Here is a 24149-nt window from a genome sequence, read left to right as displayed (position 1 = left end):
CCACTGCTGCGGCAGCTTCTACGAGGACCACTGATCGCCGCGTCATCCTAAGAATATTAATAAAGCTGTCGACGACCATCATCTAACTATTGTCATCAACAGTGACATTCGCCCAATATGTACAGTTCAAAAAAAAAAATGAGCTGATATCGTATATTTATATACATCTATTGCTAAAACTCTAAAACCTTTTATAATCACGAATATAGCACATGTTACAGAGTATTCTTACAAATACTCCATGTGCTTCACTTAAATAGACAAAGATTTGATTGCGTGTATTTACTGGGGAGTGGGGGGGGGGGGGGCTGAATACATCCTACCCAAAATAGTGATGCAAACATAAAAAAATTTATTGCGGCTTTTTGCGGTGCAAATCCCTCTCCAAATCACAGCCTATGCAGCAATGCAGCACCTGCACCTGCAGCACACGAATGATATCTAGTCGTTATTTAAATTTCTGACAAACTTGATGTGTACCTGCATATTATATGTGTATCTGGTATTGTATTCTGGTGTGACATTAGGTATACTGCTGTAAGTCACCACGGTCGATGAAATAAAAACAAATTTATTACCTACTGATACAGTCGATTTAAACTTATTAGTCATATTATTATGTATACCGATGTTGGAATTAGTACGAAAGTCCCAAACAAAAAAAGCTGGGAAAAACTTCAGACGCTCGTTAGTAAGATCGTAGCAACAGTCACTTCATCGTTCATCATACCTGTGACAATCCCACGGGAACTCTTCTCGCGGCCCAGGTCAGACCTATTATAGAATTCTCTCACTAGCTCTCACTCTCTGCCTCTTTCTCCATCACTCCCTCTCTCACACGATCTCTATCACTCTCTCCTACACACTCTCTCTCACACACACATACACATAAATATTTGTCTTTCTCTCTCGTTGAGCTCGTCCAGGGCGCATTCGTACTTAATCACGCGCGTATCGTCGTGGCATTCGGAATGTACGGTTTTTTTCCATTTCAAACTTGTTTTTCGTGTCAGCACATTTTTTTTACAATCGATCAATGTTGTAAACAAGTCGGTAACCTATTGACACTAATGTGTATGCACACACGCGCACACGCGAGCGCCCGGCTTGCAGTGCGACTGGGAAACGCGGAGATTTTTTTTCTAGACGAGTGGTTGCGTTTAGTAAAATTGAATTTTTTTTCCTCTATATATTATAACGAAGGTGTACTGATTTTTTACGACAAAACATTTAAAAATAAATGAAAATCACCATCCTATACGTAACAAGTAATTTCCAGTTTGTATATTACGGAATATCGTGTCGTTAATCATCGTGTAAACATGTTGCCGTTGACGCGAAGAGCACGTGGATCAAATCGATAAGGCGTTTGGATTAGGTACATGTTTATTTTATATGCGTGCAGGTCCCATTATTATTTTAAGTATTTCGTAACAAATGTCTTCCGAGTGCTCACGTCGAAAACGCACAAATAAATCGACGACGAGGAGTAATAGTGATATCTTATCCCATTGTACTATTGTTTTATCCGATCCGCCTCGTCCATAAATATTTCTCTGCGACAATAATAAACTGCACGTTTTTGTTTGGTTTGGTTAATAAAATGTTTAATGCTCTTAATAAGTCTCGATGTCACTTATATAGAGATTAATCACGAACGAGAACGACGAATAATTGTTGAATATTTTCATAGGTATGTAAATATTGAGTTGGTCAATCATGACTGTTAGTGTCTCTACGGTGCAGCAGTAATGAGTTATGTCATTATTATTTATTGCCATCACCATTTCACTTTTAATTGCTCTTCATTTAAATAATTAATTAAACCGTGTATTACTAGATGTCTAGATGTATACTTAAAACTTAACTATAAAAGATACTTTTAAAATTTAATTAATAAAAATGATAAGTTGCTATGGAAAAATAATAAAAAAAATTTTCAAATACAGATAATAGAATAGTTGTATATAAAAACTAAGTGGCTTGGCGTGGTTGCTGCAATCATTCTCATAACGTGATTGTCGAGTGTACGCTCCGGTCGCTGCCACTAGTTTCCGAATAGGCCACATATACACGTGTTCCAAGCTAACCGTATCCTCCCTCACAGTAAAGAAAAAACCTACTAAAATAATCATCAAATAACCTATATTACAATAGCTACAACTAGAATAAAAATAAAATTAAGTTGTTGGCTATGAATTAAATAACGTGGTTGACAGGACTATGTATTATGTAATGCAGTATTGAGTATAATAATTATATTTATCTTGCTGCATACCATGGTATCCTTAGGTATATTTATAATGCATATAACTGCTGTACTATATAGTATACATTTTACATAGTAAAATTAGGTACGTAATACCTAATTATTAATACAACACGATTATAAATGCGAAAATGTAAATCTTTCTGTGGTCTGTCTATTATGTTCTCAATGCAAAACTATTGAACCGATTTTTATGTTATTTGGTGTGGTGATAGCTTGAACCCTGATAAATTACAAAAACAACTTTAAAAAAAATCAACTGCATGAATGGAAAATTGAAATTTGTAATGAATGTTGATTTTGTACAGTATGCATCGTTTAAGAAGGGTTTTTTTTAAAGAATTTAACCCCTAAGAGTATTGAAGAGAACGGGCAGATTTATATAGAAAATAGTTAATTTATTTTAAATTTAAAACTTGCTATTAATCTTTTTCAAATCAAAATGAAACATGTTTTTCTACGTTTACCAAAATTCAAGCCCTTGAGGGCAGTGGCGTAATTAGGAATTTGGTTTTTGGGGAGGGGGTATTATATGTTTAGGTTAGAAGCTAAACTATAAGCCTCGTATAGTAACATACCCCATCAAATATAAAATGTTAGAAGTAAAATCAAAGTTTAAGGGGGGAATTATCCCCCTCATCCCCTCTTAATTACGCCCCTGCTTAGGGGGTGGTAATAGAGTTTAAGTTTTTAATAGTAATTTTGGCTATGAATATTCATTACAATTTTTTATAAATTAAAATGGGCATTAATAAGTTAAGTAAACGAAGTTGTTTTTTATAATTTTACATAAGTCCTGTTAATTATTGAGTAATAATATAATGGCTTGGGATATATTTTTTTGTCATCATTTTATTACATTGAGTAATTGCACACTACTACAATTTATATTATATTCATCACTAGTATGCGAGTGAAGCCGCAGAAAATATTTAGTATATTTTTTATACAAATATAAGATAATTATAAATAAAATTGTATAGACATTTCAAATTTATTTAAATTTTTTTGTAATTAGACAAGTGAGACATAAGGAGACAAAACAAAATATAGGCTGCCCCCTTGAAAAAGTTTTCATCTTTATATAGCATTTAAATAATATAAATTATCCGATTATGTTTTAACGAAATTAATCTAGGGCTGGTGGTATTTGGACATGGTGATAATACAAATATACATGTTTCGCTAATTACTGTTGTTATACCAAAAACCCTGAAACATTACTCATGACAAGTTTTAAATCAATATTTAAAATATATTATTTAGTTTTTTATTCCATTCTTTATAAAGTGGGATCGACTTTGAATGTAGTAATGCATATGTTATATATCCACATAATGGGGATCCCATCTTTACTCGTCAATTATTACCCAGTGTTTACCTATATCGTTAATACCCGTATAAAATAAAAAAACAACAGATATATCTGTTTAGACACTTCAAATGTCGTCTGCAACCCTATTTATAAGTGCCATCACCAATGCACATATGACGTAAAATAATGAAATAATTTAAATATTGGAAAATAATAAAGCAACAATAAATATATGTATATATTTATATAATATCATTCGGGTGACTGCAACGATTCGCGTAAAGAGCCGACGACTCGGTGGCGTCGAGTGCGCGTCATCGGCGGCGTGGGCGAGGGCGAGGAATCGTCGGGACATTATATACACAATATATTTTTTAAGGGGACAACGATAAGGGGGATGGCGTGCGCGGAGGGGAGGGTGTCGGCATATAGGTGGACACGCCATCCCCTCCGCTGCCGCCGCCCATTCGGCCGCCCGCCCGCTCGTCCGCCGGCCGTCGCGTGGCCACGGCGGGACTCGGTGGGAGCTGTCTTATACCGCCAACCCGGCCGGCCGGCCAGCCGTACCGGCAACCGCAACCAACGTTCGTCATCAGTTCACGGGCCACTCTCGAACCGCGCGGTACTGCTCTCACTCTCGCCGCAGTCTCTCGCTGTGCGTCGGGCGCCACACGACGACGGAAACACGTTCGCGGACGGGGATTATATGTTCACACAGTTATTACCTGTACAAAACGCGTTCGTTCACATTTCGATTTTATTAAAGAATTTTTTTCTTTTCGGAAGTTCGAAAGTTTAGTCACGCCAACAATATAATAATATAATAATAATAGTAATGGTTATTATCATGACGTCTTGTTCGTTTTGACCGCGGAATACGCCTTACGTGATTACCTCTGATCTGCATCAATAATAGCATACATAATTATTACAATATTATTGTTCCGTCGAGTGCTGACAAAATAAAAACTTTCGATATCGGTTCCCGTTTTATTACTATTGCTGTTGTTGTGATTTTTTTTTTTATGAAATTTGCGGTTGATTTCGTGGTGTGTCGCTTTCTGCGCCGTACCGAGATTGTTGATATTTAGTACGACGAACGAATACGCCGGCCATCTTTGTCGGCATGAAAACCGACAAAGACCGTGTCACAGGTACGTGTCGTGTGCTCTACATAAGTACATAACCTATTACCGGTGAGCTTTTCGTAAAAAAAAAAAATATAAGTCAAAAATACCACGTGTAACGGCGGTTTCGTGTCTGTAGGCTCCACGATGTCTGGGGGTCCCGCGACGATCAATTCTCGTCGTTATCGCAGTTAAATAGTTGATTGCGTGAGAGGTGTATATGTAACATAATAATATCATATTACTACGAGAAAAAAACACAAAAATAATTGCGTTGTTATCAACTGTGATAATATTTTATATTTTATTTTAGTTTTCATCGTTTACCTTTTTCCTTCCTACCGATATTGGTGTTATAGTTATAGGCAATGCACGAACACGTGAATAAACGTATATAAGTGGTACCTAATAAGTAATAATGATTATAGCGTAACGCGTTTATTTCGTATAATATAATATATTATTCTATATCATATACTTCAGAAAGTATATTGAAAAATTTGTTAATGGTTTTTGAGCCGGAAAGGGCCGAAAAACATTTACCCATGTCACGAAAGATTCAATGTATAAAAATATCAATCATCGTCAGCATTCGGCATCTTTGTAAGTCAGTCTGCAAACAATACAATTAATAATATTATTAAAAAAACATTATTTCGTTAACTTTTGTACGCCTAATACACCTGTATTATACAGTATCGCGTAGATATTCACATTGCAAGTATCATTCCACGGTATAGGCACCTGTAACGATAACAACCTGTTCCAAAATGCCGTTAATCTAACCAATGGCTGTGACCTTTCTCTTTCGCGGAGGTAATGGATTTTTTTATTTTGCGATTGATTCCGTACTACACCCATTGTCACTTTTCGAAAGGTCATCTGTCCACCTTGAAACCGTTCGTAGATATCTCGTGTTGTAAGACGGTATTACCGCATATAGGATCATAATAATATTATTTACCTACGATATATTATGTAGGTACGTATAAAATACATGAACGCACAATTATTTTTATTTTATCGATCAAAAAATTCATTGACCATATACAGCGTGACTATAAAATACAATTTAACCTAGAAAAACAGTAATCAATTGAATACGAAGATAATTTTACATATATAATACATTATGTGTTTGCATAATCTGTATTTCATGTGCGTAATATTTTAGTATTTGTACAATGAACTATATACCTAATTGTTGAAATCTTATTATGATTTCAGACGTTTGCCATCGTGCGCGTGTACCCGCTCGATTAATTTGAAATAATAAGTACTGCACAGTGTGGCAATAAAATACGTCAAAATTGTCTAAACAATTAAAAAATAATAAAATTGTATAGTAAAAATATTAGTAGACATATAAAGGTTAATAAGTTCATTTTTTTTCTATTGAATATTTGGTTTTTCTATTTTAAATAGCTACAGAGTGTTTTTTAATATCAACAATAAATTATTGTATTAAAGATATCTTATAATTATTATACTAAATTTTAGTTATTAATTCACTGTTATTCTCACTGCTATCAAACTCACAGATATTTCAATATATTATGTTTTTTTTTAAATTTAAGATTTTGTATAATATAATTTAGTTTTGTCGTATTATATTTCAAATAAATCAAAAAATTTAATTTCAAGACAATAACATGAAAGTTTAGTTACCATACTACTACCTAACAGTATTTAATTAAATATTCATGAAAACCTAATGTTTTGACCATTTGAACTGCTAAAATGACCTATCTGTAAAATTCAATTCAATAATAAGGTGTATATTACATGGTTATATCTATGAGAAAATACGCCAATTATTTTTAACTAGTAGAATTAAATTACCTGAACCATTGTTTGTTAGTTAATCGATATTCTAACTTTATATTTGTATTCGGAGGATGAAGCAATAATACTCAAGCGAATAAGTTTGTAAATTCAGGCATTTAACTCTACGGACATCAGGGTGACAGGGTGTGATCTTAAGCATTTTCTTAGAACCTTATGTGAATACGTTTATGAAAATAACAATATAATTGAACACAGCACTCAAAGAATATAAAAAACATATATGGATTAGCTTTGTTGAATACTAATTACAAACATTTTTAGACATCATAAAATGAATGACACAAAAGAAAACTATTATCAATGAAGCATAAAATCGCAATGATTGTCACGTGCCGCAATTTTTTTCGTTGTCTTCGTATTTCTTTACTCGTCAAGATTGTAAATTTAACTCTAATATTATAAGCCTTTTACGGTAGCCGGTCAATTAAATACAGGTTTCATTTTCAGCAGTACGTGTATTGAGTACTATATTGAATAATACACATCCAAAAAATAATTGCTCCGCACAAGTTCAAATAATTAAAATCAATAATTATTATATGTATGTCTAAAAACTTATAGTTAGTAGTTAATTTAAAGTAAAATTCAGGAATTTATATTGTAAATAAAACTTATTATGATTCCGCGAAAAATTATTTAATCTTTGACCTCTCGATGACTAATCTCTGAATTCTGTGGTATTGTTTTTTAAATTTTACTCCGGTTTGATTATAATATTATGAGGAATAATTATTATTTTATTTAAGTTTATATATTTAACAAGATTCTTGATCAATGTTTTTTGTTTTACTAGGTAAGTTCATTAGTTGATTATTATAAAGCCTATTTAATATAGGTATGTAAATACCTAATTATTAAAAATTACAATTCAATAATCTTATTTATTGCTTATTGATATTATATTGTATATTACTCTCCCTTTAAACAAATATAAAACGATAATTGTAATAAGATTGAAAATTCTAACTAAAAGTCATTGAGAAGTACCTATAATAGTAGATACGTCGATATAATTGTTTAAAGTAATTATTACAGTCAATCCTCCAGATACAGTGGTTAATATATACATAAAAAATAACATAGTTATTTGATCGTCAATCGATCGAAAAAATGTATTCGTTTTCCTTCATAACACCAGCAACAATTTACGATGTATAGTGGAAACTCGATAACTCGAACCTCTATTAGTCGAATTTTTGGTAACTAAAAGTAATGCCTTGGCCCTTGCCTTACAATATATGATAAGCGTGAACTTCCGTAAGTCGAATTTTTGATAACTTGAACTTTTTTTCGCCCCAAACCAATTCAAGTTATCGAGATTCCACTGTATATTTTGATTCGTTTTTTACTTATTTGGATACGTATTTAGAAGTATAGTAAAAAATTAGAAATAAAACATTAATTAAATACATAAATAAATATATTTTTATGAATCACTTTATGAATATCAAGCGCCTTAGGGCTTATGGTATAATATTTTTATACTATAAATATCACATATTTTATATTTAGTCACTTATATTTTTTTCAATCACACAAATACAAAAAATAGTAGAAATATGAATACCTATTCATAATTGTATAACTAGTATTTAGTGTAATAAGTTGTATAATATTCGAAAAAGAGATCTCATGAATGGTGCCCAGATCAACAAAATAATCGATATATTCATTATCGTTTTCTAGTTTAAATTTCTTATTGAAATTATTTATGTGTAAAGGTTTAAAATTGATTGAATACCTATTGTTAAAAATATTACAATATTAAATATATATATTATGACTAACATAAAGGTAATATTTTAAGCCTGAATAAATATTTAGAATCATTATTTTAATCAAAACATAAATATAATTCATTTATGAATTTTCTGTTTAAAATTTTTTAATAAAAATGTTAAAACTGATTTTTTTGAAACAATTAAAAACTAATTAATATAATATAGTACCTATTTACTATTTATTGAAAACAAAAACTCCAATAACATGATATTTACATTTACTGCTTAACTTTAAAGTGAATATTATATTTCAATAATATCCAATAGGTAGGATCTTATATATTTCACTCTAATGTTTTGACAGACTTAAACAAGACCTATCGCATATAAATAATAATGACATTTTCAATTAAATCGAAGTTAATAAAGATTATAATTATAATACGTAATATTATTATCGTATAGTGTGATGGCAAATGCGCTGATTAGTGTTTTATAGGCACGTGTCCAGCGTCTGATACAATTATATTTGGCTAATTGATCCGGCCAATATAATATTGTTTACCCTTCAGAATATATAATAATAATATATTGTCTAAACATAAAAATAAATTAACGATGTTTTTATTGATTTGCAGGTGTTTGATCGACAATGATAAGCGGTGTGCTGTTGATGGTGGCTGTGATATCAGGCATAGTGTGCGGCGAAACGCCGAGACCGTCGGGCGCTAGAGCCGCGTTCAAGGACGCCGGCCAGGCGGAGAGGCACTTGCTGGCTGCGCTGGGCATGAAGCGTCGACCGGTGGTGGACAAGTCTAAAGTGGAGATACCAGCCGCCATGCTGGAGCTTTATAGGATGCAAATGTCGTACGAATTCGACACCACGGCCTTACCGTTGCCGGGACACCATGTCAAGTCCGCGAATACTGCCCGAACGTACTTACATAGAGGTAAGTTCGATTTTAACGTATAAACATACCGTAATATAATATATACCTACCCACGTTATACTGCAGTGTACTTAACTAATACACGCCATTACCATTTAGATAGGTATAGTTACGCCTAATATATTCTATGCAACAGCTTCGATATGATTCCTAGAACATATAATATGGTAATTGGTAATAAAATATAATAATAAATATTATAATATTATGATACAATGTTATGCGCAACCCGTATTTGCATTAGATATTTGATTTCTCGTCAAATAAGACTGAAAACCATAAACTTTATTTCATTAAATTCACCAATTATATATTCCAGCCTTTAAAATTAAAACTGAAAATCGTACTAACTACAAACTGATCAGAAAAAAAACCCGTTATTAACACATTCTATTTGGCTCAACATTCTATTAAAATGCATAAAATGTGTAGGTACATTAGCTAATTATAGTTGGTAGAAAAGGATATGCTGTATTTTAGTTGACATGTTTCAGTAGCTTGTTTTTTAAACTTTTCGAAGAGTGATCAGGGTAACAGTCAGTTTATTTTTAGGTGATCTATTATTAAGATGAACCAAAATAAAGAATTATATTTCATATGATCGAAAATTCCGAGTATTTCAATCGATTTAAAAATATATTTCATCTGTTATTTTTCTCTTTATACATTTTAGGTTTTTTAATAAACCAGTTTAACTTTTAAATTTAAATGTTTGGTTTATTCGTTATAATTTACATTTGAATTGGAGATTCTTCCAATTTAAACACGAATTAATATAAGAAAATAATAAGCAACTATTTTACTAAGCATCAGCTAAAAAAAAAACACTTTTACAGTTATACATACCTATTTAAAAATATTGAATTTTACTCTATGATCAGATCAGCTATTGTATTATGTAACCCTTATTTGATTTGAAAGTGCTTAGAACAATAAAATGCGTGTATTATAATATTTATCTATTAAGTATTGAATAATTAAACAATTATTAAAGTAAATCGTATCGAAATGTATCATGGATGAAATATCAAATAAGATACTAAAAAATTTAACTTTGAATTATTATAATAAATTATATAAAAAAGATAAAATTGTTCGAAAATTATTACTTTTCTATGGAACATCGTTTCGTTCTCATATATGCCATTAATCGAATTGAAACAATAGTACGCTATAGAGAGTTAAGCAATAGGTTAATAACTTTCTTCGCTTATTCTGGGAAATAACATTTGAATTACAAACTATTGCTTATAAATCATAATACTTACCAGTGTGACTATTTATTAAACTACTCATAAAGTCATAACATAACACTGTATTTTGTCAGTCAGTGCTTAAGGTACCACGGATTAAAATACTTTTCGGGTTTCCATAATTTTTCAATCCATAAAATGAATTCTCAATTATTATTGCAGGTGATTCTTTTAAAATGTTTTATCAGCGGAAGAACAGTACCTATCAAACAAAAAATTACATAACATTTGTGAATTATATCTAAAGTTGAATGTTATACGGATAATAATTTTTTCATCTACAATATACTGGTTAAAAATATTTTTTGTTTAATTGTGCCAGCGTACAATTATTTTAACAGTTAAATATTATGATGCAGCGCATACAAATTACAAAGTTTTTTGAATTTATAGTTGTAAATATCTACAGAAAAATATAAAGCATACAAATTACTTTCTGATGGTGGGATAAAATTTAGCAACAAAAAATCAAAAATATATTTTATATTGACTAAAAAATGTAGGTATACGATTTAAAGTGGTTTTTATCTTTCAGTTTAAATTTTTGACAGTTCACGTTGGTGAGTAAAACCAAACTCATATTTTTATTTTAAGCATCAAAATCTTAGCTACAAATATAGATTTGTGTTTAGACTTTTTATAAAAATGTGTCTTTCTCAATAATATTTCATTTTGCAGTATATTTGGAAATCTATCTGAATGGCCTTAATTAAACTCAATAAGTAATATTGATATTATTTAATATCTGGAAACAATTTTTAATAAATGTATATATAACATATTATGTACGATTTTAAATTTTGTATGATCCAGTCTGAAATATGACATGCTATTTTTGACCTAAAAATACTCAATATTATATAATATGATACCTAATATTATTTGACCTACAATGATAAAAAATAAATATAAAATATACAAATAAACTAAAATGCTATGTCGCTATTGCTTTTATTTGTTTGTAATTCGTTTCCATGATAAATTAATTATGACATGTACATATATATATATAATTAGAAAGAAAACTAAACTACATATTATTAGTCACTGTTTTATGTAATATAAAAATTATGATATGCGGTGTACATAGAAATTCAAGTTTACCTCTTGTTAAATTATTATTTATGACGAATGAAAAGATAAACGCTTTTTATTTATTTTACATTTAATTTTAGATTTAATATAATTGAATAGGTTAGGTATGAAACAATTTAGAGTTAAACTAACATACATATATTAAGCATTAAATAGACCAATTAGGCACTAAACATAAACTATCCTAAATTCATAAATCTATTCATTATTTTATAAAAAATGAAAATGTATATTCTGTGTATCTTGTGTATTGAATACTCCAAATACTCGAAATAGTATTAAGCATGTATCTTTTAGCAAACTTTATTTTATGTAACTTTAGGTCTTGTATAAAAAGTTTACAAGGGATAAACAAGGTAATAGATACTTTTTTGTTAGTGTAATAACTTATTAAAAAACATTTGCAGATGTTGCATTATAATAATGGGGTTGCATACCTATTTTTAATCAAGATACAGAAATTACTTGATACATAAAGTAAAATTTTTATTCCTAGAAAATACATATTTTATCGAAAAATTTTAGTGCTTTTAGAAATATATTTTTACATAATTTGAAGCATATTTATTTTTGAGAAAAAAATGATATTTATTACTTCTTTCGACGTTATAGTTTTCTAAGTTTTTACTTTTTTAAAGACAACATAAATTTTAAATTAAATATTCCTAATATATTCTTAAGTAGAATATTTTTCTAAGAATTAATATATATTTATATATAAATGTAGTTTAAAACGAGTTGGTAGTTAATTAATTATTTGTATTTAAAATTTAGATAAGTGGATTGGTGCACATAACTGTCATTTAAAAAGTTAGCAAGAACAATGATAACAAGGAAAAATAAAATAAAAAATAAGTTATGCCTTTTTAAAATGTTGCTTCGTAATTAACTACAAAATAAATATTTAAAAACATTTAAACCTACCGAGAAAATGAGTGTGTACTTTTAAAAGAATCCTCTTGTATAATATAGTTATACATTATAAATTATAATACTTTTATGTTTCTGACCTTGAAATTATATATAACTTCTGCTTCGACATTTGATGCAACTATAGTATTACATTTAATATTATACTAGAAAAAATAAAAATGAATATAAATTAAAAAAAAATAATATTTATAATTATAATTATAATTATATTATATTATAATATAAAATTGCTATATTTTATAGCAATAATACTTAACCTAAAAGTGTAGGTACTATTAATGCACTTCATGTTTATTATTAAGATACAAATTATTGTATAACATAATAGTAAGTACTTCGCAATATTTCTTTATCTGTCAAATTAAAAGTGTATACAATAAGATTTTAACTAGGTTTAAAAATATAACGGTAGCTAATGGCCATTGTTGCCGATTTGTATTTTAGGATCAATAAAAAAAAAAAAAAAAAAAAAAAATGGTAATTTACTAATCAGCTATATCGCTTAAACTCAAGGTCATAATATTTGTCCAAAATGTATGAATAAAACATTGTGTTATAAATGTATGTGATTAATATTTTCAAAATATATGGTTTAACAATACATTACAATACGATAGTATTTTCACAAAATTATACTGACAGCCTATTATATAATAGGTATATGATAAAGGTTTATTGGTCGATATGATATAAGTAATTATGTATAGATCTTGAATATAATATTAGAAGATACGTATTATGTAATTTATTATACATATATAACCTAGGTACTTTAGTACTTAATATTATGTATTGTTACAGCAAAAATAAATAGTGCAGCTATATTATGTCCGCTGCATAAAATATTACATACAGACGACAATATTTAAGCTAAATAACTATTGCGATTATAATATAACTGTATTTATAACGAGTATGAGTCCAAATCATTGATTAGACATTAACATGCAAGCGGCTAGAAATAGAAGGCTATTGACACGCACGTATATGGTGGGAAAATGTGCACAAACACGCGAAATCCCTCCGAAACACAGGACAAAAATAATTGGGTCGAACTATTGGAACAACTTCAATATGTCGATATTAATTTTGTCCATTTTTCAAAAATGTAATTTATTTAACAGATATATAATTCCATAATTTGGTATAGGTAACAAAACTAATCTAGTTAAATGTGCCTATTCAAAAAAAAAAAAATCATGTCAATACTTTAACTAAAAAATTATTCACTATAGTAACATTTATAGAATTATAAAATGTATATTATATGTATCGTTCATTATAATACAAAAAATTTAATTTTTGGATTCAGAATGAATTCATAATAATATGATAAACCAAGTTTATACAATTTCTAGTGATCTTCATGCTAGAAGAATAGTTGGTATTTTTATTCAGAAACTACGAGTACAATATTACAATATTTTAGTTTGTTTATTTTAGAGTAATAAATTATTAAAAATTAATAATTAAAATATAATACTGGCTTAGGTCAGTTGAGGAATGATGACGAAACCATTCAACAGAAATATCTAACACATATTAAATTCCATGCATTTTTTAATTATGAATCATGTATCTAGTACCTACCTAAAAATGCTAAATTATGTTTTTTACTATTGAGTATTAATAAATAAATTGTCCATAGATTTAACCAATTAACATTTTTATTTTAAATTTTATTCCATAGCCATATCGCCCATATCTAAACTAAATACTACATTGTAATAATATGTGTGCGTTAATATTGACGTATTGAATAACTAGATATTTTATTAAACATCAGACAATTGGAGTTAACGTTAACATTTTAACTAACAAGTGTAATTATTATAAATAAAAAATTGTAGCATAATGTTTTTAGTTAATTTTAGTTGTTAATGTGTCAAATAGTTATGTGATTATGCTTTATTCATTTCATATTAAATTTGTCACACAAAATTATAAAAAATATTTTTACATTCATATTATTGTACTTCAATTACTATTCATTTTAAATATTTATTTGTACAAGTTCTATTTAAATTATCTTGTGTACTAATATTACTATAACACCATTGGCCTAATTAATTTATCTATATTTATTAGTCTTACTAACGCATTTTGTCATCTCAATTTAGTGATAAGTTATTAATACATTCTAACATAATAATAATCTGATTAACATCTAAAACCTCATTACATTTTAAATATATTTAGATAAACCTTCTTTATTTTCTATTATTCTCACATTGTCGGTAAATTATATTGATGCTCTTGCCAATATTGTAATGTGTTTAACACATCTCAAAAAATTCTATTGTCATCATTCGATGTGATCTGGTATAACTGTATAAGGTACTTTTAAAAATGTAAACAACTATAATATGTATATCTTCAATAGTTAAATAAATGTATGTACAACTATACTTTGTTTAATTGTTTATACACTTAAATTGCTCCCGAAACCATATGACGTGAATGCAATTGAAAATTATTGTGTTATCATTTTATTTTGGCATATTGTGATGTATTATATTAATAGTCAGATCAGAAAAGTGTCTTAACCGGTTTTGTTGAAATATAAAAATATGCTTATTTTATTTTTATTTTTTAATAAGGACCACGGAACTGTACAATCGATATCAAATAAATTAATGAAAAAAATAAAATAAACTTTCGAAATAACTTAAATTGAGTGTAGAGCCAACGTGTTTAAATTTCACCTAAAATGAATTATTGTCCTTGTAGTCTGAGTCACGGGATTTTTATAATATTCTGTAATATATATATAAACATTATAGATATTCCTACATATTAAATGTGGTTTTTCTACACAATATTAAATTACATATCTAGTTCAATTTGAAAAAAAGCGTTTTTGACAATTAAACAACTGCAAATTCATTATAAATCGGTAGTTACAGAAAAAATCTTTAATTATTTATACGAGCTTTGCGCTTTGGGCAAATGTCAAGATTGTTATTTTTACATATAATTCAAATGTTTTACTGTTTTATTGATAAATAAAAATTATTTTTATTATATACTCGTAATAATAATATATATGTATACATATTGACAGAGTATTGAACAAGACATGCTAGTTCGAAAATGGTACGAAATAGAGGTATTGTTCGTTCTTCAAGATTTCAGTATGATTGGATGTGGACCATATTATTATACTTTTTGTACATTTTAAGATGGACATTGGATATATTTTATTTATGTACCAACATGTAATATATCATTATGTCACGTTATTATTGATTTTGTTGTCAGTCTTATGTTGTACAAGACTTATACTACACGAGGGTTCTCCATTGTACTCACACGTTATCGGCCAAAGTAAATTATCTTAATAGGTGGGATAAAAATTCTCAAGTCAAACGTATGTATTAATTTCAATGTACGAAATAGTTTTAACTTTTAACTGTTATAACTTTATAAGCCAAATTACGTTATTGGTTGTTTCGATTGGACGTCACAATGTTCGGAAAGTATAAGTCGAAGAAACATCTTCTTCGATACCTACCTACTTGCAAGCTATATTTATACTAGTATCAATTTTTATAGTAATTTATTGTTTAGTGTTTATATCCACAGATGCAAACTGTATTATTTATATTTACTAATGATTGATTTTTATTGTCGCTTACTAATGATGGTAAAAATGAAAAAATCACTACATGACTACTGACTCCATGTATTTACTAATGTCCAATAGTAATTTTACTATAATTTGAAAACTATAAATTAAGAAACATTATAATATTATTGGTTAGTTTTTTTTTTTAGAACCTGAATGTTCAATTAAAAGTTATCATAACTATGTTGTGATATGTGCTTAGCAAACGTTTTATGCTTAAATTAATTTAAAAAAATTATCATGATCTAATATTACCTATGCCTAAATATATATACTTATATAAATTAGCTTTTATAGTTTAAAATGTATCAGTGCAATATTTGTTTTCTTTCTCAGACCTACGTGCAATAAAGATAAAACGCTTCTCATATTTTATTATTATTTGACTTAGAGTTTGATTTTCAAAATACAAACACAATTTTTTTTAAATTTAAAAACTGTATAAATTGTCTTAAGACAATATTTAGACAAATTGATGTCATATCATCAAGAATATTATTTTCTATCGTTTTTAATAGGTGATTTTATTTTAAAGTTAATCATTAACATGAAAAAAATGTTTCTTCGGAAATGCGCTTATAGTATAATAATATGTTGTGCGTCGGCCAGAGACAAAAAACAAACAGTGCGTTGACATCCTCTTAAAATTTTCTTTTATAAATTCTGTTCAGTTAAAAAAATTTTTTCTCGTGTTTTTATTTTATCTTGGTTATGCTTTCAATACATTTTTTAAATTTCTCAGATACTGAAATTTTGATAAAATAATTAAATTTATGATTTTTTTTTTTAATTAAAATTTTACTATTCAAAATTTAATAAACTATATTTAATATTCAGATATTTTTTAATTGTATTTAATTATTTAATTTGATGAATAACACGCATATAATCTGCGTTTATGTATTATATATTTAAATTATATTAAGTATACATATGTATATCTTATAAAATAAATATTAATATATTTGGTTATTTTAAACTTTGAATATGTTATAAAAAATATAAATTTACTGACTTCTATAAAATTAAGTGATTGGCCTAATACAATTTTATTATAACTACCTATAAGATGTATAATATATAGTTAAAAACAAAATTATTTACATAAATAACTTGATAAAATTATCACCCATTTAGATTAAATTATAATCACTCCAAGGTAATAATAAACATAATTAACATTACATTTTTGACTATTTATTGATTGTGTTTACGTCTATTATAAATATAATGTTTTTATCATTTATAAATCAATTAAAAATGTTCATGTGACATGCCTATTTTTTTAAGAAAATATTTTGTATTTTTTACATCATTAATTTTATAAGCCGTATTTTTATATCACATAAATCCTATACACTAGACATAAAACACTATCTAATCACTGTGCCCCAGTTTGTGAAATGGCACAATTCGGTCAAAATGGTTGTTTGAAGAAGAGTAGATGCGTTCACATTAAAAATGTGTTTCTGCAAAGGGACAATAAAGTCGTTTCATGGAATTTAGAGAGATTTATCAAAAAGCATTTTGTGTTTCAAATAAGATGTATAATCTATTGATTCAGTTTAAAATTTAAAAACTGAAAACAACAGCGTCAAATATTTCTATAGTATTTAATATATAGTATGTAATGTACTTGAGTATATACACACGATAACGAAACTATTGATATTTTATTGAATTTTGTAATAACACTTGTTGTACGACTGAATTCGTCGTCGGTTTGACGGTTTGGATTGTCATCTCTATAAATTGACAAAACTTCGGATTACTAAAAAAAAAAAAATGTAAACATTTTATGGGCGTAGTGACTATGAATTTTTTATTTATGGCACATAATATAATATATACATATACACAACTATAGGTTAATATTCATTTACTCTTCGCCATTCCTCAATATACCTATATTCAAGATGTAATTAGTATATAAGTATTATATTTTACATATGCCAACATATTATATACCACTGTCATACAGCATAACTGTAATAATAAAAATTCAAAAGTAGTTTGAATTGTTTGAAAAAATCCCTTTTGATAGCATCGTAAGACTCGGCTTTCTTTGTACTTCTCCTTCCGTAGGTACATAAAAATTCATCTCACTGCCAAAGACATTTTCATAATTTTCCAAAACATTTGTATCAATAAAATATATATTGATATTCGATTTATCACTATTTATGGTACAATAAAAATCTTTTGCCAATATATTAAGCATGAGATTATGTGAGTAGGCACTCAAATAATATATGAAAAGTAAATCGTAGTGTCGCGTGATAAGTAAGATTCTAACTCCATATAATTTTATGAAATGTCTAAACTTTGGTATCGAAAGTCATAAAGTATAAAATTATAGAGATAAAGCGTTAACCAAAGTAAAGAGATTAAACCGTATCTATCGATAATATGACCATGTCCGGCTGCAGATATACCGGATCTTATACAGCAGATGACAACCGGCCGGTAGAACGCGTTTGCCGATAGACCACATTATACTTATACTATAATATGACAGCCATTATATTCTAGCTTAACCCGAAAAAAATAGGAAATATAAAATAACAACGATTTATAGATATTAGATGTATCTTTCTTTGACATTTCCATAAAAATAGATAGATTAGTTAATGAGTATAAGCTACACAAATAAATTCATTTTTATATATTATATAGATTGTATAATAGTCTCTTTACTATTATTTTAATTTACGTAACCAATCAAAACTATACATAAACAAAATTAAAATAAAAAAATTCGTGATTCACTATAAAATTTCTGTGTAAGCTTTTCTTGGGGACCATACACTATATGTGATTCGTTTTTTTATAAATGTGATGATATCGTGATTTTTAATTTAGAATCATCTGTTTCAAAACATCAGTAAGTCACCGCCAACATTTATATTGTCATTATCTCGCTTAGATTAGTTCAAAACGTTTTTAAAACCAAACTTTTTATATACGGTACACAAAACACAATATGCAAACAAATGCATTAATTAAAAAATATAATATTAAATGTTATTAGAATTGAGCGACTTAGGTAACTTAAAAAGAAACATATTGTACTCTGTTACTCTTTTTCATTATAGCTAGTAACTAGTTGCTTATATTATTTCATTACGTTGAAAAGATTGTCCGTCTATAGATCAATTGTATGATATGTTCGGTACAATAAGGTCGAATAATTTGAAAATAAAAAACAATTTGATAAAAACACGCATTTTATGTATCAAGTGACGCTATCAGAATGGCTCTGCAAATTAATCGAACGTAATAATAGTAGCAAATACAAGCTAATAGGATTATAAATTTGAATATTATAATATATTATAACAAATATAACTTATAATTAATGAAACGATAACAAAATCACAAACTATATAGGTATTGTGGGTATATATGTATTATAATAATAGTTACAGAACGATTACAATACAAAATCAATACCTTAGTAACTTTACCGAGAAAAAAAGAAAATCCTAACCATGAATATTTTTAAAGGGATTTCGCAATCATTTTATTTGCTCAGTATATCAAACAGGGAAAGTCAAAAATTTAGAAATTGATCTTATGGAAAACTTTTTGGTATAGCCTATTAGCTTATACATGAAATATAAAAACGTATGTAGTAAAGGTAGTAATTAGTAGGTATCTGGTATATGTTATGTTTTTAATATTTTGATGAAATAAAGAACCACTAAAATATAAATACATATTTACTGCATTACGTCAAAACAATAATAATTAAATGTACTTACCTGCTACCTACCTACAAAAATTTATAATTTAATAACTTTAAATATTTTTCAAATTATATTTTTTCCTTGACTTAAAATATTGAAAATAGGTATAATAGGTATATGGCTTTAATATGTATTTCACATTTATTTATAAACTTATAAACATTATTTTTCAAATATGATTACAAATTTACATACTATATGTAAATTAAATGAAAAATCATAAAAATATTTTTACTTTCCCGTTTTTAAATATGATAGGGATCTTAGTATTATTTATCACCTTGTAATGTCAAGTCGTTAAGACGTATATCGTTATTATTATTATAGCAAGTTCATATAGTTATGTTCAAAGACTATAACCAATAAAACTTTATGGAGAGGGATTTTGTTTGTACTTTATTCTGAGTAATGAATACAATTATAAGCGATATTGGCGTGTTACCATATTTAAAAAATATGTTTTTTTACTCTAGCCTAAAATTTTATTAAAATATTAAAATGTTTATTATAATAATTACATAAAGCTATATCAACTTAATTAGTACCCATAATTTAAATTAGTGCGCTATAGCAGGTATACATAAACGCATAATGTACATGGTGCATATATACCTATTGTATGCGCAGAAAAATTATTTCCGTATTGCGTTGTTTACTTTCATAGCAAAACCAATTGAGAGATAATTGTATTGGAATAAATAAAAAATATACATTATTAATAATTAATATTAACCCGTTGTCCTGCAATACAAACACATTCCGTTTCGACGTGATTGAATAATCGTAAATGAATTACCAACTTATGAGTTATGACACTGTGATTATAATATTGCATACAGAGCGTTTTCAAATGTATTACATCGATTTACATTACTTGATTAAGATAACTATTACTTATTTTACTATTATTTAGTTGCCACAAACGTGAACTGCTAAACCATTACATATATAGTGTGCAATATAAGAAGGAATATTGTAGCTGTGCGTAGGATGCATTTTTTCTAAAATACTTATAGTTGCCTGATATTTAAAAAAAAATTTAAGTCACACAATCACTTAATATGTTGTCCCATTCGGATATATGCTGATCAAAAATCAATGAACTAACTTCTTTTAACTGGATTAAGTTAATATTCTTCTCCATCTCAACTTTAAACTTAATAGTTGAAATATCGATAACAACTATTATAACTTAGATATAACTTTATACGTTACTGACGTTGTCTTCTAAATAAACGAAATATAATGTAAATAAATACCCAAGTTAATCGTCATCGTCAGCTTACTCACCTTTGTAATATTTTGTAGTCACCTATATAGACGTCATAATCATGTCTGTATGAAAGCTATTATACCGTGTGTTTATGCATTTCGTGTTTCGTTTTTCAGAGTCCGAACCAAAAAAGCCAAAGTGCCGCAAGTACAGGTTGCAGTTCGCGGTCGACCCGTTGCCTGAAGGCGAATGGCTGACCGCGGCCGAGCTGAGGCTAACGCCGTCGCGGCACCGGCCTGCCGGACATCCGGGCCGCGTGCAAGTGCTCGTGCATGACATCGTGCAACCGGGCGTCCGGGGCGTGTCGAAGCCAGTGCTTCGGTTGCTCGACTCGCAGTACGTGGACCTGCCAGACGCGCTGACGCCGGCGGGACACGACGACGATGTGTCGGTCACACTGGACGTGACGCCCGCGCTGGAACGATGGTCGCAGCACGGTGGCCGGTGGTCGGCCGGCAATCACGGGCTTCTCATCGAGACGCTCACGGATAGCGCTGACGTCCGGGCCCCGATACCCGACACGTTTGAGTTGCGGGCCACCGATAGGCCTGCGCTGCTCGTGTACTCGGACGACGGAAAGAACAGCCGCCCCGTCGGCCCGCCGCGGCGGAAACGCTCGCCCGGGGCTGGTCAACAGCAACAGGGCAGGGGCGGTGGCAAACGGCGGAAGGACGGCGGTGGCCGGGACATCTGCCAGAGGCATCCGCTCTACGTGGATTTCACCGACGTCGGTTGGGACGATTGGATCGTCGCGCCGCCCGGCTACGACGCGTACTACTGCCACGGCGACTGTCCGTTTCCGGTTGCCGAACACCTAAACTCCACCAACCATGCCATCGTTCAGACGTTGGTCAACTCCATGAACCCCGCAGCCGTACCCAAAGCGTGTTGCGTGCCCACTCAGTTGGCGTCCATATCGATGCTGTATCTGGATGAGGACAACAAAGTGGTGCTCAAAAACTACCAGGATATGCAAGTGCTCGGGTGCGGGTGCAGGTAGGCCTCGGCCTAGACCTATCACACACACACACACACACACACACACATACTCATACACACAAACACATAGCGTCGCCCAAAGATATTATTATTATTATTATTACTAGTTATTATTATTAATATATATTTATATATATGCATATATTTACGTATATATTATTATTATTATTATTACTATTTTACTATTGTCCGTTTTTCCAACGAGGTTGTTTACCCGTTTAACGAATTTTGTTTTTAATAAAAATGATTTCTATCTTACGATTGTTGTACGTATAGTAAGTAGGTATTTTTAAATTATACATTTTCGACGACCAAATACATTATATATAGCCAAATTGAATAACTACCAATCCTGCAGATGACGGGCTCATATTATATAGACTGGTAACGATCTTTATAATATTTTTATATGTGTTATACGTAAAGAAATACATCGATGGTATATCCTCTTTAGACGGATATAATATGTTATTACGTAATATCACAGTTACATTAGGTAATATTAAGTATAGTCTTCGACCACAGACAAACGTAGAACGAGATCCCCAACAAAATCGATAAATATTATTTAGGTACCTATAATACTACCTATACCTACCTACATTTACGTAATTTCAACGTTTAAACGACATAAGATCCATTTTATTGGATACATGTTATAAACGCAGTAATAATAATTATGTAGTATTATATTAGGTATTATGCCAACGTTATGGACGTGACGAGAATTTTTTATTTAACATATGGGTACCGTTAACTTTTCCGTAATATAATATATTATTATGTTCGCAGTCAAAATGGCAAACAAATGTATCTTTTCTGTTATTTAGTTCTAAACGGATGTTGCCAGAAAAATATAATAAAACTTTAGCGAAATTTGTTAAATATGTGATGATGTCTCTTATGATATAGGTATAATCTTGTTTGTCGAGTTTAGCCATCGATTTTTTCCGTTCTTAATGTTGTCTGAGATTGCCATACATTTTCCCCGCCCCTCTGTAAATGACTTCATCACAACCACCGTATCCGTTCGCCGTTAATAATTCACCACCATACTCATCGAATCCAAATTCATATGATATTATAGTATTGTGTCCCATTTTTTTTTTTTACTTATTTATTATTTTATAGCTTTTGTACGCCAACCAGTGAATGTAATATGTTAGGTATATATTACGTTATATGATATATTATTTTAAACATCATGCTCATATACTAGTCTTTTTATTTATAAATTACGTATTTTTCACCCACCCCCGAAATCAAAACCGACCAAAATATTACTATACACAGTTGTTATATTATATTATATTATATATTATACTTTCATTTTTGTTTGTTTATTTATTTTATTAAATTTTGACTTGCCTCAATATGTTACCATAATATTATTGTCCATGTAGATTTAGATCCGTGTTTTTATTTAATGAGTTATGAGTAAAATAGAATACAATTATTGAAGAAAAGCGAAATTCCAAAATGTCTATTCATACTTCGAAAAGAGTATCCTATTTTTATTTAAATATATTATATTGTACATATATTTTTGTAAATAATAAATTTTTGTGTTAAATGAATCACTCGTTGTTAAATTATTTTGTAAATTTAAATGTTCCTTATTGTACCTTATTATATCCCTTTCTAAATTGAAATTTATTGTATTGTTCTGCAGTCACAATGATATTTTTGTGTCTAGATGAATATTTTTATGATATTGTATTATATTAAAACAATATAGTTATACGACTTACAGGATAATTATTTTTATTTTTAAATGTATACAGTATACCTATTATATACCTAAGGTATAATACCTTTCTAATTCATATAAATAAACTAAGAATTGAAAATATTTCGAATCAATGTTAATTTTTAGGTACACGTGAATAAAAATGTTTTTAATTTTGTAGTTAGGTGCATAACAGGGATGAGCCATACTTAACTTACTGAATGACCAATTTTCGAAACTTAAAAGTAACGTTGACTAGA

The 24149-nt window shown here is 29.0% G+C and overlaps 1 protein-coding gene across 1 annotated transcript; it reads left to right on the top strand.

Moving 5' to 3' along the window:
* Positions 1-4167: 4167 nt before the first annotated feature.
* On the top strand, positions 4168-23737 carry LOC107164798 (protein decapentaplegic-like). Its single transcript, XM_089223570.1, has 3 exons — positions 4168-4738; positions 8919-9230; positions 21278-23737. The coding sequence occupies exons 2-3, from the start codon at positions 8933-8935 to the stop codon at positions 22159-22161; spliced, it is 1182 nt and encodes a 393-aa protein (XP_089079696.1). The 5' UTR covers positions 4168-4738; positions 8919-8932; the 3' UTR covers positions 22162-23737.
* Positions 23738-24149: the final 412 nt, after the last annotated feature.

This window comes from Diuraphis noxia, unplaced genomic scaffold (genome assembly GCF_037042655.1).
Source record: "Diuraphis noxia isolate RWA-SAM2 unplaced genomic scaffold, SU_Dnox_SAM2 contig0003, whole genome shotgun sequence".
NCBI classification, from domain to species: domain Eukaryota; kingdom Metazoa; phylum Arthropoda; class Insecta; order Hemiptera; family Aphididae; genus Diuraphis; species Diuraphis noxia.
Note: the sequence above shows the minus strand (reverse complement) of the source record. Positions and strands in the feature narration are given on the sequence as shown.

What these genes read in the sequence shown, in the direction of transcription:
- LOC107164798 (XM_089223570.1), top strand. Translation starts at nt 8,933, where the DNA reads ATGATAAGCGGTGTGCTGTTGATGGTGGCTGTGATATCAGGCATAGTG. An exon ending in CCGAACGTACTTACATAGAG is followed by an intron (nt 9,231 to 21,277) that starts GTAAGTTCGATT and finishes TTCGTTTTTCAG; the next exon opens with AGTCCGAACCAAAAAAGCCA.